The following is a 15,499-nucleotide window of genomic DNA, read 5'->3' on the forward strand; positions in this document are numbered from 1 at the left end:
AAAAAAAAAGAAAGTTGAAGAGCAACTAGCAAAAGACTAACAGAAAAAAAATAAAAAATTAATTACATCAGAAGCAGGAAGCCTGCCAGACAATCAGTGGGGCCACTAGACAATGGAAGTACTAAAGGAGCACTCAAGGAAGACCAGGCCTTTTCGGAGAAACGAAATGAATTCTTCGCATCAGTCTTTACTGCAGAGGATGTGAGGGAGATTCCCACACCCGAGCCAATCTTTTTAGGTGACTAATCTATCGATCACTTCAATCTGGGACAGTTCCTCAGAGTGGTCTTGGAACAAATTGATAAATTAAACAAGAAGAAGTCACCAGGACCAGATGGGATTCACTTAAGAGTTCTGAAGAAACTCCAATATGAAACTACAGAACTACTAACTGTGGTATGAAACCTATCACTTAAATCTGCCTCTGTACCAGATGACTAAAGGATAGCTAAATGTAATGCCAATTTTTAAAAAGGCTCCAGAGGCGATCCAGGCAGTTACAGGTTGGTAAGCCTAACTTCAGTACCAGGCAAACTGGCTGAAACTATTGTGAAGAACAGAATTAATCAGACACATTGATGAACACGATTTATTGTGGAAGCGTCAACATGGCTTTTGTAAAGGGAAATCATGCCTCACCAATCTACTAAAATTCTTTGGTGGGGAGAGTCAAACATATGCACAAGTGCAATCCAATGCATATAGTCTACTTGGACTTTCAGAAAGCCTTTCATGGAGTCCCCTCACCAGAAGCTCTTAAGCAAAGTAAGCTGTCATGGGATAAGAGGGAAGGTCCTCTCATCAATCAATCACTAGTTAAAAGATAGGCAACAAAGGGTAGGAATAACTGGTCAGTTTTCAGAATGGAGGGAGGTAAATAGTAGGGTCCCCCAGGGATCTGTACTGGGACTAGTGTGGTTCAACATTCATAAGTAGTCTAGCAAAAGGGATAAAACAGTGAGGTGGTAAAGTTTTCAGCAAATACAAAATTACTCAAGATAGTAAAGTCCAAAGCAGCCAGAGAAGAGTTACAGAGGGATCTCACAAATCTAGGTGACTGGACAACAAAATGGCACATGAAATTCACTGTTGATAAATGCAAAGTAATGCATATTGGAAAACAATCCCAAATATACATATGAAATGGGGTCTAAATGAGCTGTTACCACTCAAGAAAGATCTTAGAGTCCTTGTGGATAGTTCTCTGAAAAACACCCATTCAATGTGCAGCGGCGGTCAAAAAAAGCTAACAGAATGTTAGGAACCATTAGGAAAGGCAAGACAGAAAAATATCAGACCATCTCTATATAAATCCATGCTTTGCCCACACCTTGAAGATGGTGTGCGGTTCTGGTCACCCCATCTCAAAAAAAAGCTGTATTAGAAACGCAAAAGGTACAGAAAAAGGGCAACAAAAATGAGTAGGGGTATGGAACAGCTTCCCTGTGAGGAGAGATTAAAGAGATTGGGACTGTTCAGCTTGGAAGAGATGATGAAGGGGAGATGATTGAGGTCTATAAAATCATGAATGAGATGGAGAAAGTAAGTGTTAGTTACCCCTTTGTTTAACACAAGAACCAGGGGTCACCCAATGAAATTAATAGGCAGCAGCTTTAAAACCAAACACAAGGAAGTACTTCTCCACACAATGCACCGTTAACCTGTGGAACTTGTTGCCAGGAGATGTTGTGAAGGCCAAAAGTGTAATTGGGTTAAAAAGAATGAGAAGTTCCTGGAGAAAAGGTCCTTCAATGGCTTTTAGCAAGATGGTCAGGGATACAACCCCATGCTCTGGGTGCCCCAAGCCTCTGACTGCCAGATTCTGGGACTGGATGATAGGGGATCGATTACTTGATCAATTCTGTTCATGCCCTCTAAAGCATCTGGCCACTGTCAGAAGACAGGATGCCAGGCTAGATGAACCACTGGTGTGGTCGTTCTTATGTTCTTAGCCACCAGGAGGAACTTGGGTCCCGGACTTGAGCCAATGCTCTGGCTGGGTAGGTGTTCACAGGCACGCACTGCGCTGTTAGCTGAAGTGAAAAGCTCTTACCCTGTTACTCCAAGCAGTGGGATCCATGACCCAGGAGCTGACCTGCACTGCTCAGCTCAGAGCCAGATGCAGACAGCTAAGGCCCTCGCTCCCAGCCTTTAAAGGAACACTAAGCCCAAAGGGCAGCATGCCCTCTATTTCCAAGACATGGGCAAACACTCCCCTAAAGTTACATTGCCCAGTCAGGGAAGCAGTCACGTAAGCAGTGGGAATGCGGCACATTAGCTGATTAGTTAACTAATGTCTCGTACAATGCAGAGAAGAATGTGGGGGGAAAAAAATCCCACCGTGTTTAGTACAAACATTCTGCTGCGGTCTGTAAGTCCTTGGAGGTGCCATTTCTACTTGCTACGAGAGCCACAGACATGCCCCATTTCCTTTGGGGGCCCAGGACACCATCCATCAACAGAGAGCGAGAGTCTGTCAGAGTTGCAGGGCAGCGGTCACCCTGCTGCTGGTCTTGTGGGCAGGCCTGGCATATGGTACGTTATGAACGCCGACATGATGGCCACCACTGCCTTCTGCTGAGGGCAATCAAGTGCTTCCCTTTGGCGGGAGGTGGTCTTAAGGAGGGTACGCACAGAGGCCTGGATTTGGAAGCAGCGGCCCCCACTCGATGGGACTTTAAACATGAGGGCCGGGTCAGTCTACAGGAGTTTGCTACTATCACCTACCAGATGTGCTGACCAGTTAGAGGCTTGATGGATTCCAGACGCCCCGTGCTGGCCTTGCAGATAAACAGGATCAAAGCAGAACTCTCAGAACTGCTAGCTGCCAGGGAGTGGGGGGATTTAGAGATGCCCTTACCAGAAAGGGGGAGGGCAGGCAGGGCATCATTTCCTACCTATGGGGCTTTTCACGACGTTCAGATCGGAGTAGAGCTCTTTCACGATTTCCGACCGGTCTTCCCAGGGCCTGGCTGTCACGTGGCTCTTCCATTTCTTAAACCCAAACTGCGAAGCAGAGAGAGACAAATAAGTCAGACCCCAGGCGACGGCACCTGTCCGGTGCTGCCGTTCCAGAGAGCACGTTCCACTCCTTCCAGCTAGTGGAAGTGCTGCAGGTGGTTTCACAAGGAAGCTACCAATAGGAATTTTTAGAAGAGGCTCTTCGGTTGGTAGGAGGTTACTTCCCCCCCCTCCCACTGGAGACCATGTTATTGTGTCTGATCAGCCCCCGCCCAACCTCAGCACACATGGGATGTGTGCAGTCACGTGACAGTGAAACTTGCTATTACATTGCAGCCATAACAAACACAGCTACGTCTCCTCTGCTCCCTAGGAGGCGATCATACAGGAGCATACAGCTGGCGCTACTCGGACTGACTGGGGAGCCGGAATGCCAGGCTGACTCCAGAGATCAGGATACAGAGCTGGGGAAGGACTTCTGGCTGGGGTCTCATTTCCATGAGGGCAACCAAACATCAGGATAAAGTTGTCTGGGACTAGCAGACTGAGACCAGCCACCAATCTAGTAGGGACAACTCCCCTCTGCTCACACACCTGATGGCACCCCAGAAACCTCAGTCAACTTCTTTACTGCCCAGCCTGGATGAGAAAGGCAGTGAAAGATCCTGTGTGTGGTCAACACACAACATCAACAGTGAATACCAGAGCCAGTTAATCCTCGCTAACGAGGACAGACAGGGTATCTCTACACTGCAAAGCGCCTGGGTCCACTGACCCAGACTTGTGGGGCTCGGGCTGTGGGATTACAAACAGTGCAGATGTTCCAGGTGAAGGGAAGAGGGTCTGAGCCCAAGTCAATTGAGCTGGGCTCAGACTCAGTGCCGGGGGTTTTTCTTTGCAGTGTAGATGTACCGAAAGGCATTTAGCCTTCCTGTGACATAAGGGGGGGGTGTGTAAAAATCCAGACCCCAGAATTCCCTGGAGAAGGGCAAGGGGGGGGGGGGGAGATTTTCCCCTACAGAAAATTTGGCCAGTTCCAATTTGGACTCCGTGGCCTGAGTTACCTGTATTGTCTTTTGGTAAGCGAAGGCAGCGAGAGGTTTTAGAATTGGAGGGAATTTCAAAGTTCCCCACAGCACAGCAGAAGGATGGCCTAGTGGCTAGAGCACGAGCCTAGGACTTGAGACCCGGGTTTAATTCCCTGCTTCGCCACAGACTCCCTGCGTGATCTTGGGCATGACCTTTACACTGTACCTCAGTTCTCATCTGAGAGATGGGGGACAAGAGCCCTGCCCTACCTCATGGCGCATTGTGAGGATAAGCTACGCAGTGAGGTGCTCGGGCACGAAGGTAACTCGGGGTCAGAAAAGAACCTCATGCAGAGAACATTGGTGCTGTCTCCCAGCTGCTGGTATTAGACACAGGTTACATGCATTTCCCACTCCTAAACTTCATGCACCCCCAACCTCCTTCCAGCTGTCGTTACTTCCCCATCTACAGCCATCAGGACACAAGACCTTGACCCCCTCAACTAAAAGGGGGACAAAGGCAAGTGAGAACACCCAGATCTTCAGTAGTTTTTGCTCCCCAGTAGCAAACGGACTACAAAGTGACATTCAGTTGCCTACAGGTCCTTAGCTTTGGGTCAGACTTTATAAACCCAATGGAAATTGAACATGATGTTGCTTACACCCATCTAATAATGTGCTTGTAGCCAACATATGCTGATGGGGGAGTAATGGATGGCGTAAGGCCGGGCCTACATTACCGACGTAGGCAAGTATAACGCCATCATTCAAGGGTGTGAAAAATCCACACCCTGGAGCGACGTAGTTATAATCGGCCTTACACCGGGTGTAGATAGCGTTCTGGCAATGGGAGAGTGTCTCCCGTTGACATAGCTACCAGCACTCGGGGGCAGGAGGGAAAGAAGGGGTGGAGGACCTACGTCAGAGGTGGGCAAACTACGGCCTGCGGGACCCTCCTGCCCAGCCCCTGAGCTCCTGGCCCAGGAGGCTGGCCCCCCGGCCCCTCTCCTCCTGTCCCCCCTCCCCTGTAGCCTCAGCTAACTGCGCCGCTGGTGCAATGCTCTGGGCGGCCGGGCAGCATAGCTGCTGAGCCGTGACCTGACCTGGTGCTCTGGGCGGCACGGCTGTAGCGCTGCCAGCCACCAGTGCTCCAGGCAGCGTGGTAAGGGGGCAGGGAGCAGGGGTGGTTGGATAGAGGGCAGAGGAGTTCTAGGGGGTGGTCAGGGGTGGGGGTGTGGATAGGGGTTGGGGCGGTCAGGGGACAGGGAGAAGGGGTGGTTGGATGGGGCAGGGGTCCCAGAGGGGCAGTCAGGAATGAGAGGAGGGGTTGGATGAGGTGCTGGGGGTCTGGGTGTGGTCAGGGGACAGGGAGTGGTGGATGGGACAGGAGTTGCAGGGGGTCTGTCAGGGGGTGAGAAGCAAGGGGGGGGGGGTCAGATAGGGGTTGGGGGCCGGGCCACAGCCTTCCCTAACCGGCCCTCCATACAATTTTGGAAACCCGATGGGGCCCTCAGGCCAAAAAGTTTGCCCGCTCCTGACTTATGTCAATGGGAGAGGTTCTCCAGTTGGTGCAGTAGCATCTTCACCGATATAAAATGCTGCACTGTGGCAACTGTAGACCTGCCCTAAGCACGCCCCATTTATTCAGGCGTATTATTTTATAAACAAAGCATGCCCCATTTGTTGTTTTATAAACAACGCTTCTGTATGAAGCGAGAGAACTGTGTGAGGTGACGGCGTCTCAGAAGCCAGCTCCTTTCAGTAACACTTTGGCACCACCAACATTATAAGACTGAGGCCAGAGCATTGTCACCCATCTGAAGTACAGAGTGCCCAGAACAAGCCTTTGGAGTGCCCGCCCTGGTGTTGATTTGTTCCCATCCAGTCTGGAGCTGGTGACTGGTTGCTATGGAGCATGCAGCAGATTCCTCACTCACGGCTTTTTGATGAAACACCTATTGGTCATTCCCAGCTAGCTACCATCCCAGATGAACCTTACCCATTCAGTGCAGAGGCAGCGTCAGCAGCTCTAGACCCACCCAGGGATCAGCAGTCAGGGCTACTTTGCTGAGGTCCTCCAGATTATGTTCAACTGAAATCAATCCAGATTAACGAGCAAAGGGGGTGAGAAAATTACGATTTTACAGAACGAACAATGGTTGGTTTTCAGGCGCATGACTCGCCCGTTCTGCAATTTAACGCAAGTCAGAAGGTTTTATCATAAGATCGCTGCTTCCCCAATGGAAGGGCCATCAATTTGCACAAAGTGAAGGCTCTGATCAGAGCTCCGTCATTCATCAAGATGTGGGGGGTGGGAGGATTTGGGGGGGATGGGAGGGGAAAGTAGTGTTTTGCTCTGACAATCCTAACCTTTGCCACACCTAGGGCATCTACCCTTCTGTTGTATTCTGCGTAGGTTCATACACCCCCACACCCCACCACAGCATCCAAGCAGCTACCAGCAGGCCATTGAACATGACTAGTGTGTCCCGTGTGGTTTGTTCTCTCCCCCAGGGGGAGAATTGTGTGATCAATGCAGGGTTGGGAGAAGTTGAGCCATTCCCAGATCCAGGGTGGTTTTGTATTTTATTGGCCAATGGGTGGCTTTTCTCTACACCCGGGAAGGCAAAGCACCATTGCTGTCGAGCCTGGGAAGGAAGAGAGTGGCCCCCATATCCACCACTGTGAGGGAGATCGCCTTTGCATGCATCTCAAGCCCCCAAAGTTTCTCCCAGAGTCCGCACTCTCCAGCATGCTCAGACAGAGTGGTGACTGGTTCCATGAGTCCCTGCACAGAAGGTCCTTGCTTTTGCTCACCAAGTGACCTTCTTTGCTCTTCGTCTATAAGCAAAGATGCAGATGGGGTGGAGGTCAGAGCAGGACAATAAACTCTTCCTTTGGCCGGTTGGCCTCTGCCTCACCCCTTTGGCTTCCCACAGGGTATGAAGGTTTCCCCGTCACTGCCAGGCACCAGCAAGCGCCTAACCCCACAAAGGGCGTCTTTGCTCCCCTAGGTCTTCTCTCAGTTAGCACGCTCCTACCGTCCATTAGCCTGGGGCAGCTAAAACCTTGATCTAGACAAGTGAATTTAGTTATTGACTATCTGGAGAAGCTATTGTCCTGTGCAGCTCTTGGGCTGATTGACTTGTCCAACCCATGGCTGAAGAGGAGAACATGCCTCCAACTTCAGTTTCCGCGTACAAGGTGACCGGTGCCGCATGTTGCTTTTCAGAGCCCTCAACGTGCCAGGCACAATGTAGGAATATAGGACCATGTTAGATGTGGGTGAACTATGGTTTTAAATTGAGGTGGGATATTGGCATAAGCAACAGGCCCAAAGCATGTGACCAAAATGGCCAAGGTCATGAGAAAGAAGAGGTGTTACACTTGTTGTGACCCTTAGAAAGAGAAGAGAACTGATTTAATTTAAGGTTCAGGCTAAGGTAACCGAATTAAAACATGGTTAATTGGGTACCTGGTTCAGTAAATTGACCAAATAAGAAATGCCTTCATCTTGCTTTAGCTAAGGCCCAAGGATTGGCAATGACATCACTTGTTTGTTAACAGGTACAGAAAAGTAAACTCTTAAAAAGGGTTCATCGCTAAATACCCACCTGACCAAGTGGAAGCCAAATGTTTCTAAGCACTCCTGGGGTTAGCCCATTTGTAAGTATCTTGCAACAGAAGCATTTGATCTAGTTGCATGTAGTGAATTGCTTATTAGTTAGGCACATTTAGAGCAACTGTATGAACAGCTTTCGGCCTTTGGATTGAACAAAGAAAATATGGTTAAATCGGTGTTGCAGCGATACCCTCCATAAATAATCATCATAGTAATAATTGCAACACGTGATCTATGGGAGAGAGGCAGGTGATGCGAGTCAGAAAAGGTATTTAGCAACGCTGCAGGCCCAACATGCAGGTCATGGCCACTAACAGTAGAAGAAACATTTAGGAGAGACACTCAGGCAGGAGGCCAGTTTTCAGCCTCAGATCAGCCAGATGGGCCCCTGGGAGTCACGGTGAGATCAGCAGCATGGGCGTAAGGGGAGCAGAGGTTTAGAACCATCAGATCACCCCGATGAGGCAGTGCTATTATCCCCATTTCACAGATGGGGAATGAAGTTTAAAATTAGAGAATTAAAGTTAGCTTGAGTTTGGTCAAGGAAACGTGTGTGTTGTAAAGAAAGGCCCTGACTAGCAAGACGCAGGAAGGCTTTGATAATAGTTATAAAGCCAGAAAGAATGAAGTAGGGTGGATGTCTGGCTCAAAGAATAACTAATAAGATAAGGGGAGGTTTCTAAAAAGGCCTCTGACGGATAGGGTTAACTGCAAATGATTTAAAATCAAACCAAGAGAATCGGTCTTAAAATGAGCCAACATGGCCCTCCCCCAACCCACACACCAGTGTTAAAGCCGATGTGACTCCAGGTGCAATGGGAAAACTGGTGAACAGCAAGAAGGAGGGGAGGAAAGACCTTGGGAGGAATGGAGGTTGTAAATCTTATCTGGATTAAGACTGGAAATCAGAGTGAACGGTCTCAGATTGGTTTTTAGCTGAAGTGAGTCATTGGCAATGACATCACTTGTTTGTTAAAGGATATACAAAAAGTAAACTGAAAGGGTTCATTGCTAATACCTGCCTGACCACACTGGAGCCAACCAATATGGGTCAGAACAACCCTGGTTTTAGCCCATTCGTCAATCTCTTGATCAAGTACTTCTAAATATGTTTTGTTACTGTCTGGATGTAGTAAGTTGCTTAATAATTAGGCTTTTTAGAGCACCTGCAGAACATACCATTTGGCCTTTGGATTTAATAAAGAAATTTATGGTTGGCGCTTTCCCATATTAATTTCAATTATAAATAATTCCAGCAGATGGGGAACTAAGGCACAAAGGTTAAGTGACTTGCCCAATGTCACAAGAAGAAGTCTGTAGCAGAGCAGGGAATTGATACCAGGTCTCAAGGCCTAGGCTAGTGCTCTAACCACTGAGCCACCCTGCCTCTCAGACACCAGAGTAAGATAACCAACCCCAGTGCTAGAGCCTCGTTGCAGGAGGGGGTTTTTACAGACTAGGCCCCTCACAGAAGCAGCTGACGCAGTGGCCACACTTCTGTAAGGAACAACTGCACTGAGCGAAGGACAGAGCCCAGTAGCCACAGCGGAGAACAGAGAAGCACTTTCTGTGCCTAGCTTGAGAGCATATGTGCCAGCAGAGAGGTTGCGGCACTCATGGAGATTCTGTCTTTCAGCCACCAACGCATGACCCCAAAGGGAGGGGGGGGGGGGAAAAACGACACAGAACAAACCTTGTAGTTGTTGGAGAGTTTGTTGGCTTCCACCTCGTTCTCTGCCGTGATGGTGGTTTTCACCAGGCAGCCGTCACAAATTTGCACCTCGTCAGAGAGGTGCTGGCAGCAGGCGGGGGTCGAGATCACTGCGCAAGAGATCAGCGAGGAGAAGCACAAGATTTAGACACACAGCAGCCCCAGCCAGCGTAGAGCTGCCCTGTAAGGATCCTGCAGAGATCAGGCATGTCCGTCCTGTAGGGAGCTCAGAGCTGGTACAATATTATTTCTTTGCATTACCATAGTACCTATGGAGTCATGGCCAGGACCCCATTCTACCACATGCTGTACAGACACAAAACACTAAGACAAAATAAATTTGCCAGTCTCAGCAAGAAGAATGTGCCAGCATCAGTCTGCTGCTACTTGAAGGGTGAAATTAGTCAGTCAGTCACCCTGGGAAGACGGCTGATGGGTATTTGGGTGGGTGATTCTAACCCACCAGTCTCAGCACATCATGATAGTCCAAAACAGGCATCCTACCAAGTACGGTGTATTCGATCCACCTGTTTAAGACGTTTACCACGTCTACTACTTCAATCAGGGAGTAGAAGCAGTGCCATGTGTGGTAGACACTCAAACCACGCAACGCTGTTCTTCCAAACCAGTGGTTCCCCACGCTGTGCCCTGCTGTACATCAAACAACCCAGAGCGCTTGCTGGGGGTGCGTGGAGAGCTGGCAGCCCACCAGGTGCTGGCTCCCACAGCTAAATTGGATAAGAGATGATGAAAGAGCCATTCCTCAGACTTTAAGGCCAGAAAGGAGCATCAGGATCATCTAGTTTCACCTGCTCAGTACAGGCCACAGAAACCCACCCATCCTCTCCTGTGGTAGGCCCCTAACCCTGCAATTTCATGTGCCGGTTCCTTTAATATTCCTGGATGGAGATTTTCCAGGCCCCCCAATTTGATCCCATAAAACACTTTTTCTATGAATTGCTAGAGTTGTCACTGAAACTAGCAGGAGAGGGGGTCCCTGAGCCCCATCTCTCTTGGACAGGCGGTTCCCTGCTATGGTGACGTTTGAGGACCCCCCGCCACGACAAACAGTTCAACACAGCCACGTTCCCAAAAGTCACAAGTAGTTTGGAAAACATGTAACAGAAACGATTCATAGCCAGTCCTTCCAGCCAGTCTCAGGAGTGAACGAGAAGGGACAGGGGAGCCCAGTCCCCCTCTGGGGCTTTAGTGAGATGCTGCTGTGACCAGAGAGAAGGAAAAGGACTAAACCAAGCCGATATGAGAAACAACAAAGAGCTGATGATGCATTTGTCAAATTCAATATGCCCCGCAGGGGAAGTTACCAAGAGAGAACTGCGGGGGGTTGTACCCAAGGTGTATTATTATTATTAAATCGCAGACCCTAAACACCCCCTGAATGAGGTCAGCATTCCCATGGTGGGCACAGGAATGGCAGGAGAGAGGTAAAGCAGCCATGGCCGAGCGTTCTTGGCGCAGACTGTGCCTCGAATAGCCGCTTTTAACGTAGAACTGTTTAACCCTTTCATTGCTGCTCCCCCTGTTCACTGAAATCAAGGGAATACCACAGTGTTCTCCCTACAGCATTCGCAAGTAGTCCCTTGGCAAGAGCATTATTCCTCCTAGCTAGATGCAGGTCATGAGAGCACTCCTTGTCTGAAGTCTGCTCTGGCCCAGCCTCACACTCACTATTTAAACATTGGGGTTTTTTGCAACCAGAGACCAGTCTCCGCCCCCCAGTAGTGCTAGGTTAGCCTGCCAGTAGAGGAATGCGTAACAAGAAGTTTTATTTCAAGATCTTTGATGTTAGAAAACCCTGAAGTTCTTGCTATTACAAATAAGCTATACTCAGCACCACCATGCTAATATAACCCATCTACGACAGTAGGATTTCAGGGGACCCACCCATATAATGAGCCCAGGACTCCTGGGTTCTGTTCCCAGCTCTCCCATCCACTTGGAAGTCACTCTATGCCTCAGGTCTGCTCCTCTAAGAGAGGGCAGATTGCCTCTCCTCATGCCCTGAGAGGCAGGCATCACTTGTATTTGCCAAGCACTTAGATCCTTCAACCAAAGGTGCTAGGTGAGTGCCACAAGGTTTTGGTGTGTGACCCAGAGCTGGAGAAGATGGTCACAGACGGACCCCTTTGCACTTGGAGTCTCCCTGGCATTCCCTGGGCTATCTGCACAGTTTCTGTTGCAGTGCATTTCTTAGCTACGGCGCATCAGCCACCCCATCCTCTCCTCTTAAGAGGGACTGAATGAAAAAGGCACCAGCTAGAACCCTTTCCCATTGCCCCCGAGGCCAACTCCGTGCAGTAACCCCAGCACCACTCCAGGTGACCCTTTCAGCTCCGCTCACCTGGCAGTATCCTGGGGGTTATTATGCTGTGCTGATGGGATCCCGAATGCATGTCCCCAAGGTCTCCATTGTTGTTAATGGCAGCACAATGCCGGTCACACAGCGACCCTCGCCGATGAGGGTCGACCCGGTGCTCAAATTCCTTGGGGAAATCTGAAACGGATACGGTAAAGGGAGAGTGAGCGAAGGAGCCAGTCCCCATCGGGGTGCAGTGCTTCTAAGAGGGAGCAGTTATGGATGCCAGACTGGCAGAGTGTCATTATTAGGAACAGGCAGGGTGGGGAGAGAAATGCTGAAGGTGAGACACATGGACAGAGCGGGAAAAAAGGCCAAATCCGAAGAGACGATGGAGGAGTTTCTCTATGACAGCAAACACCTGAGGACTTTTTCCAATGCTGCATTCTGTCTGGCTCATCTTGCTTAGGGCAGCCTTGGGGAAGGCACCCCATTTTTACAGCTCTGTGGACTAACACAGCAGCCACTAGATGTATCAAGGAGGAAAACTCAAGTGGGAGGCAGGATGTGTGTTACATGGAATGTTTGCTTCCTGCTGGGTTAGAGTGTAGCAGCCGTGTTAGTCTGTATCCACAAAAAGAACAGGAGTACTTGTGGCACCTTAGAGACTAACAAATGTATTAGAGCATAAGCTTTCGTGGGCTACTGCCCACTTCTTTGGTAGCCCACGAAAGCTTATGCTCTAATAAATTTGTTAGTCTCTAAGGTGCCACAAGTACTCCTGTTCTTTTTGCTGGGTTAGAGGCAATGGTGGACTAGCTGTTTCTAGACAGGGGTAATCGGAAGGTTACCTTTGGGCAAGGAAAGGGGTCCCAGATTCCACCCCTCCCCGCAGACATTATAAAGCCCCCTTGTTTTCGTTCAGACCTTGGCAGGTTTGGCCTAGATAGATCTGTTTCAGGGTGGGCCGGGAAAATTCGACTATTGCTGCCACCCGAGCAGAGGACCGATCAAGCAATACAAAATTTCCAACCAAGTTATACTCTCACCCAACGAACAGTCCCAGTGTGAATCAGATGACAGCCAGGATAACAAAACACAGCTCACAGGGCTGGTTTGGAAGTGGCTTCACATGATCTTCACCAAACTAATCAATTATACCATCAAGGTTACACCAGTTAGACAGATACAGTCCTGGGGCTTCAGAGACAGCGCCTGGAGCTGGTTTAACCCATTGGTCACCTCCAACAGCGTATGGCTTTCAAATCGTTTCAGTTTCCCCTTTATGTTTAGGGTATCGATCCTCTTCCCCCACCCTGTTTGTTGGCGAAAAGTGCTAGGTAAAATCAGTTTCCAGGGGTGTCAAAGGGCAGATCGGGCTCCTTTCCAGCATGCACCCCATCTACCTACCTTTAGGTGCCAAAAAAGGAGACCCCAAAGTTGGCATTGTCTGAACCTGCCCTGGGTCCCCAGAATCTCTCTACACACAGAAATATTGCTTGACTGCCCTTTGCAGCGCCTAGCTCTATATTGTACAACACTGACCCGTCCTCCTAAGCCCTACTGGCGCCCCTGCCTTCAGCCTAATAAAATCTGACTACACATCTGGTCGTCTGAGTCAGAGCTATTCATGCTTTATAACCGCTTCTTTCAGGCGCTAATACAATAGGGCAGCTTAGCCGGACAAAGAAGGGGCACGTCCAAGATAAAGCCATACATTTAAAGCTTACTTGTGAATGGGTTAGATAATGGAACCGAAAGAATTTTTAGGAGTCGAAGCTTATTTTTCCACCAGTGTTGCCAACTCTCACCATGTTATTGACGGTCTCACCGTTTTTAGATTTTTTTTCCTTAAAGACCCAGCTGCTGGAATCATGCTATTGCCCGAAAAGATCAGCTTTCATTAAAGTTTCTGGTCCTTACGGTTGCAGATAAAAACGTGCAAATTCGGAGCTTGTGCACCCTAGAGACTGGGGGGAGGGGAGGAAGAGAGGGGGCGAGAGAACTAGAAGGCAATTGAATAACTACAAAATATTTTTAAAAATCTCACGATTCTTAAGCCAATGCCAGGATTGTTGGCTGTTTGGGGTTGGCAATACTTCTGCGCTCATCCTCAAGTCTCCTAACTAGAGGAGCATTTACATTTCTCTTACAGACACAGTTCTGCTTAGACTAGGGTCACAGCAAGCACCACACCCAAGTTATTTGTTGTTCCCCAACCGCAGTACTCCACGGATGGACCATACACTAAGCTCTCCAGGACTAGGCCCAGCCCTTGCACCTAACAAGGGGGGGAAGGCGGGCTACCTACCAGATGCAAACAGGTTTCACTCAAAACACACAGCAAGATACACTCGCTCAGCCCAAATATTATATTCCAGGAAGGCTTATGCACCCCATGCACAAACACAGCCTCAGTTCACGGTTCTCCTACACTAGCAGGACGCCGCGCTAGCATCCAGCACGCTGCAGGGGAATCGGCACCTCATAGAACTTTTCACCGGATTTCAGAGGTTATTATTCAGGGTCTGTAAAGCCTCAGACACGCCGGAGATTGGGGACCTGAATGAAGCCAGCGTCAGTCACTTTTCTAGGGCGCAGGGATTTATTTATACATTACAGAGGCTGGCCAGCAAATAGAAACAAGCCAGAGAATTTTTTTTAAAGCTAGGGCCAGCTGTTTTCCGCCTTGCTCTGCCCAGGAGAGGCTCTGGGCGGCATCACTGGAGCCAAGATTTAGCCTGGCTTGGCCTCAGAGCCCCTTGGGCCGGGGCTGCAGCAGCCCTGGTTTTCACACCCCCCTGTTTTCACGCACACCGGCGGGGGGGGGGGGGGTGCTGGGAATAGGAGGCAGCAGGTGCGGCCAGTGGCCAGCTCGGGGGCCGGCTAGTGGGAGCTGGATTCCCCCCTCGTGCACCTGACAGCGGCTCGCCGCTTAGAGGCCGGGCTCGCCCCGTGCTTGCCCCACCCCAGCGCTAGCTGCAGCCAGGGGCCCTTTGGGGCGCCCGGCACGGGGCGGGGGAGGCTCTAGGGGCGCAGCGAGCTCCCCGCGGCTCGCACCCAAACACCCGGCCCCGGCGGAGGCCTTTCGCGGAGCATCCCCGGCTCGCAGCGCCGCCCTGCCCCGGGCCAGGCAGCCCCCGCCGCTCACCGAAGGTGTCGTGCGTGTAGCGCCGGCGGCGGCCGGGGTCCGACTCGTGGGACATGGCAGCGCCCGCGCCGGAGAGGAGAAGGCGGCTCCCCGGGGATCAGCACGTGCGGCGGCGGCCGGGCCCGCAGCGGGGGATTTAAAGGGCAGCGCGGAGCATGCGCCTGGCACCGCCCCCCCTTCTCCGTCCCCGGGATGAGAGCGGGGGGGGGGGGGGGGGGGGAGAGGAAATGTTTGCACCCAGCTCGGCCCACCGGGGTGCGGAGTCCTAGGGATGCATGGACCCTGTACTCCGCTGCTGGGTGCACGGAGCTGCAAGGGATGTGTTTACTTTGCACACACCCCCCGCCGGGTGCACGGAGATGCAAGGGATGTGTTTACTTTGCACACACACACCCCCGCCGGGTGCACGGTGCTGCAAGGGATGCAGGGACCCTGCACTCCGCTGCCGGATGCACGGAGCTGCAAGGGATGTATTTACTCTGCACCCCGCGCCGGGTGCACAGAGCTGCAAGGGATGTGTTTACTTTGCACCCCCCCCCCCGCCGGGTGCACGGTGCTGTAAGGGATGCATGGACCCTGCTCCCCGCGCCGGGTGCACGGAGCTGCAGGGGATGCCTGCACCCCGCCCCCGGGGTTCACTGACTGGAAGATTGCACTCCCTCTGCACCTCCCGCCGCGGGCCCGGAGCCCCAAGGGATTGCATGCACCT

The 15,499-nt window shown here is 50.8% G+C and overlaps 1 protein-coding gene across 1 annotated transcript in view; it reads right to left on the reverse strand.

Annotated features, from left to right (window-relative positions):
- LOC101943326 (uncharacterized) overlaps positions 1-14,979 on the reverse strand; it is a 39,925-nt gene extending 24,946 nt beyond the window's left edge. The window contains exons 1-4 of the mRNA XM_065552263.1: positions 14,791-14,979; positions 11,685-11,837; positions 9,305-9,432; positions 2,898-3,006 (exon numbers count right to left, since the gene is read on the reverse strand). Coding sequence (XP_065408335.1) covers positions 2,898-3,006; positions 9,305-9,432; positions 11,685-11,837; positions 14,791-14,845 — 445 coding nt within the window. The 5' untranslated portion in view covers positions 14,846-14,979. The remainder of the gene's footprint in view (positions 1-2,897; positions 3,007-9,304; positions 9,433-11,684; positions 11,838-14,790) is intronic.
- Positions 14,980-15,499: the final 520 nt, after the last annotated feature.

The sequence above is a fragment of the Chrysemys picta genome, chromosome 1 (genome assembly GCF_011386835.1).
Source record: "Chrysemys picta bellii isolate R12L10 chromosome 1, ASM1138683v2, whole genome shotgun sequence".
Taxonomy (NCBI): domain Eukaryota; kingdom Metazoa; phylum Chordata; order Testudines; family Emydidae; genus Chrysemys; species Chrysemys picta.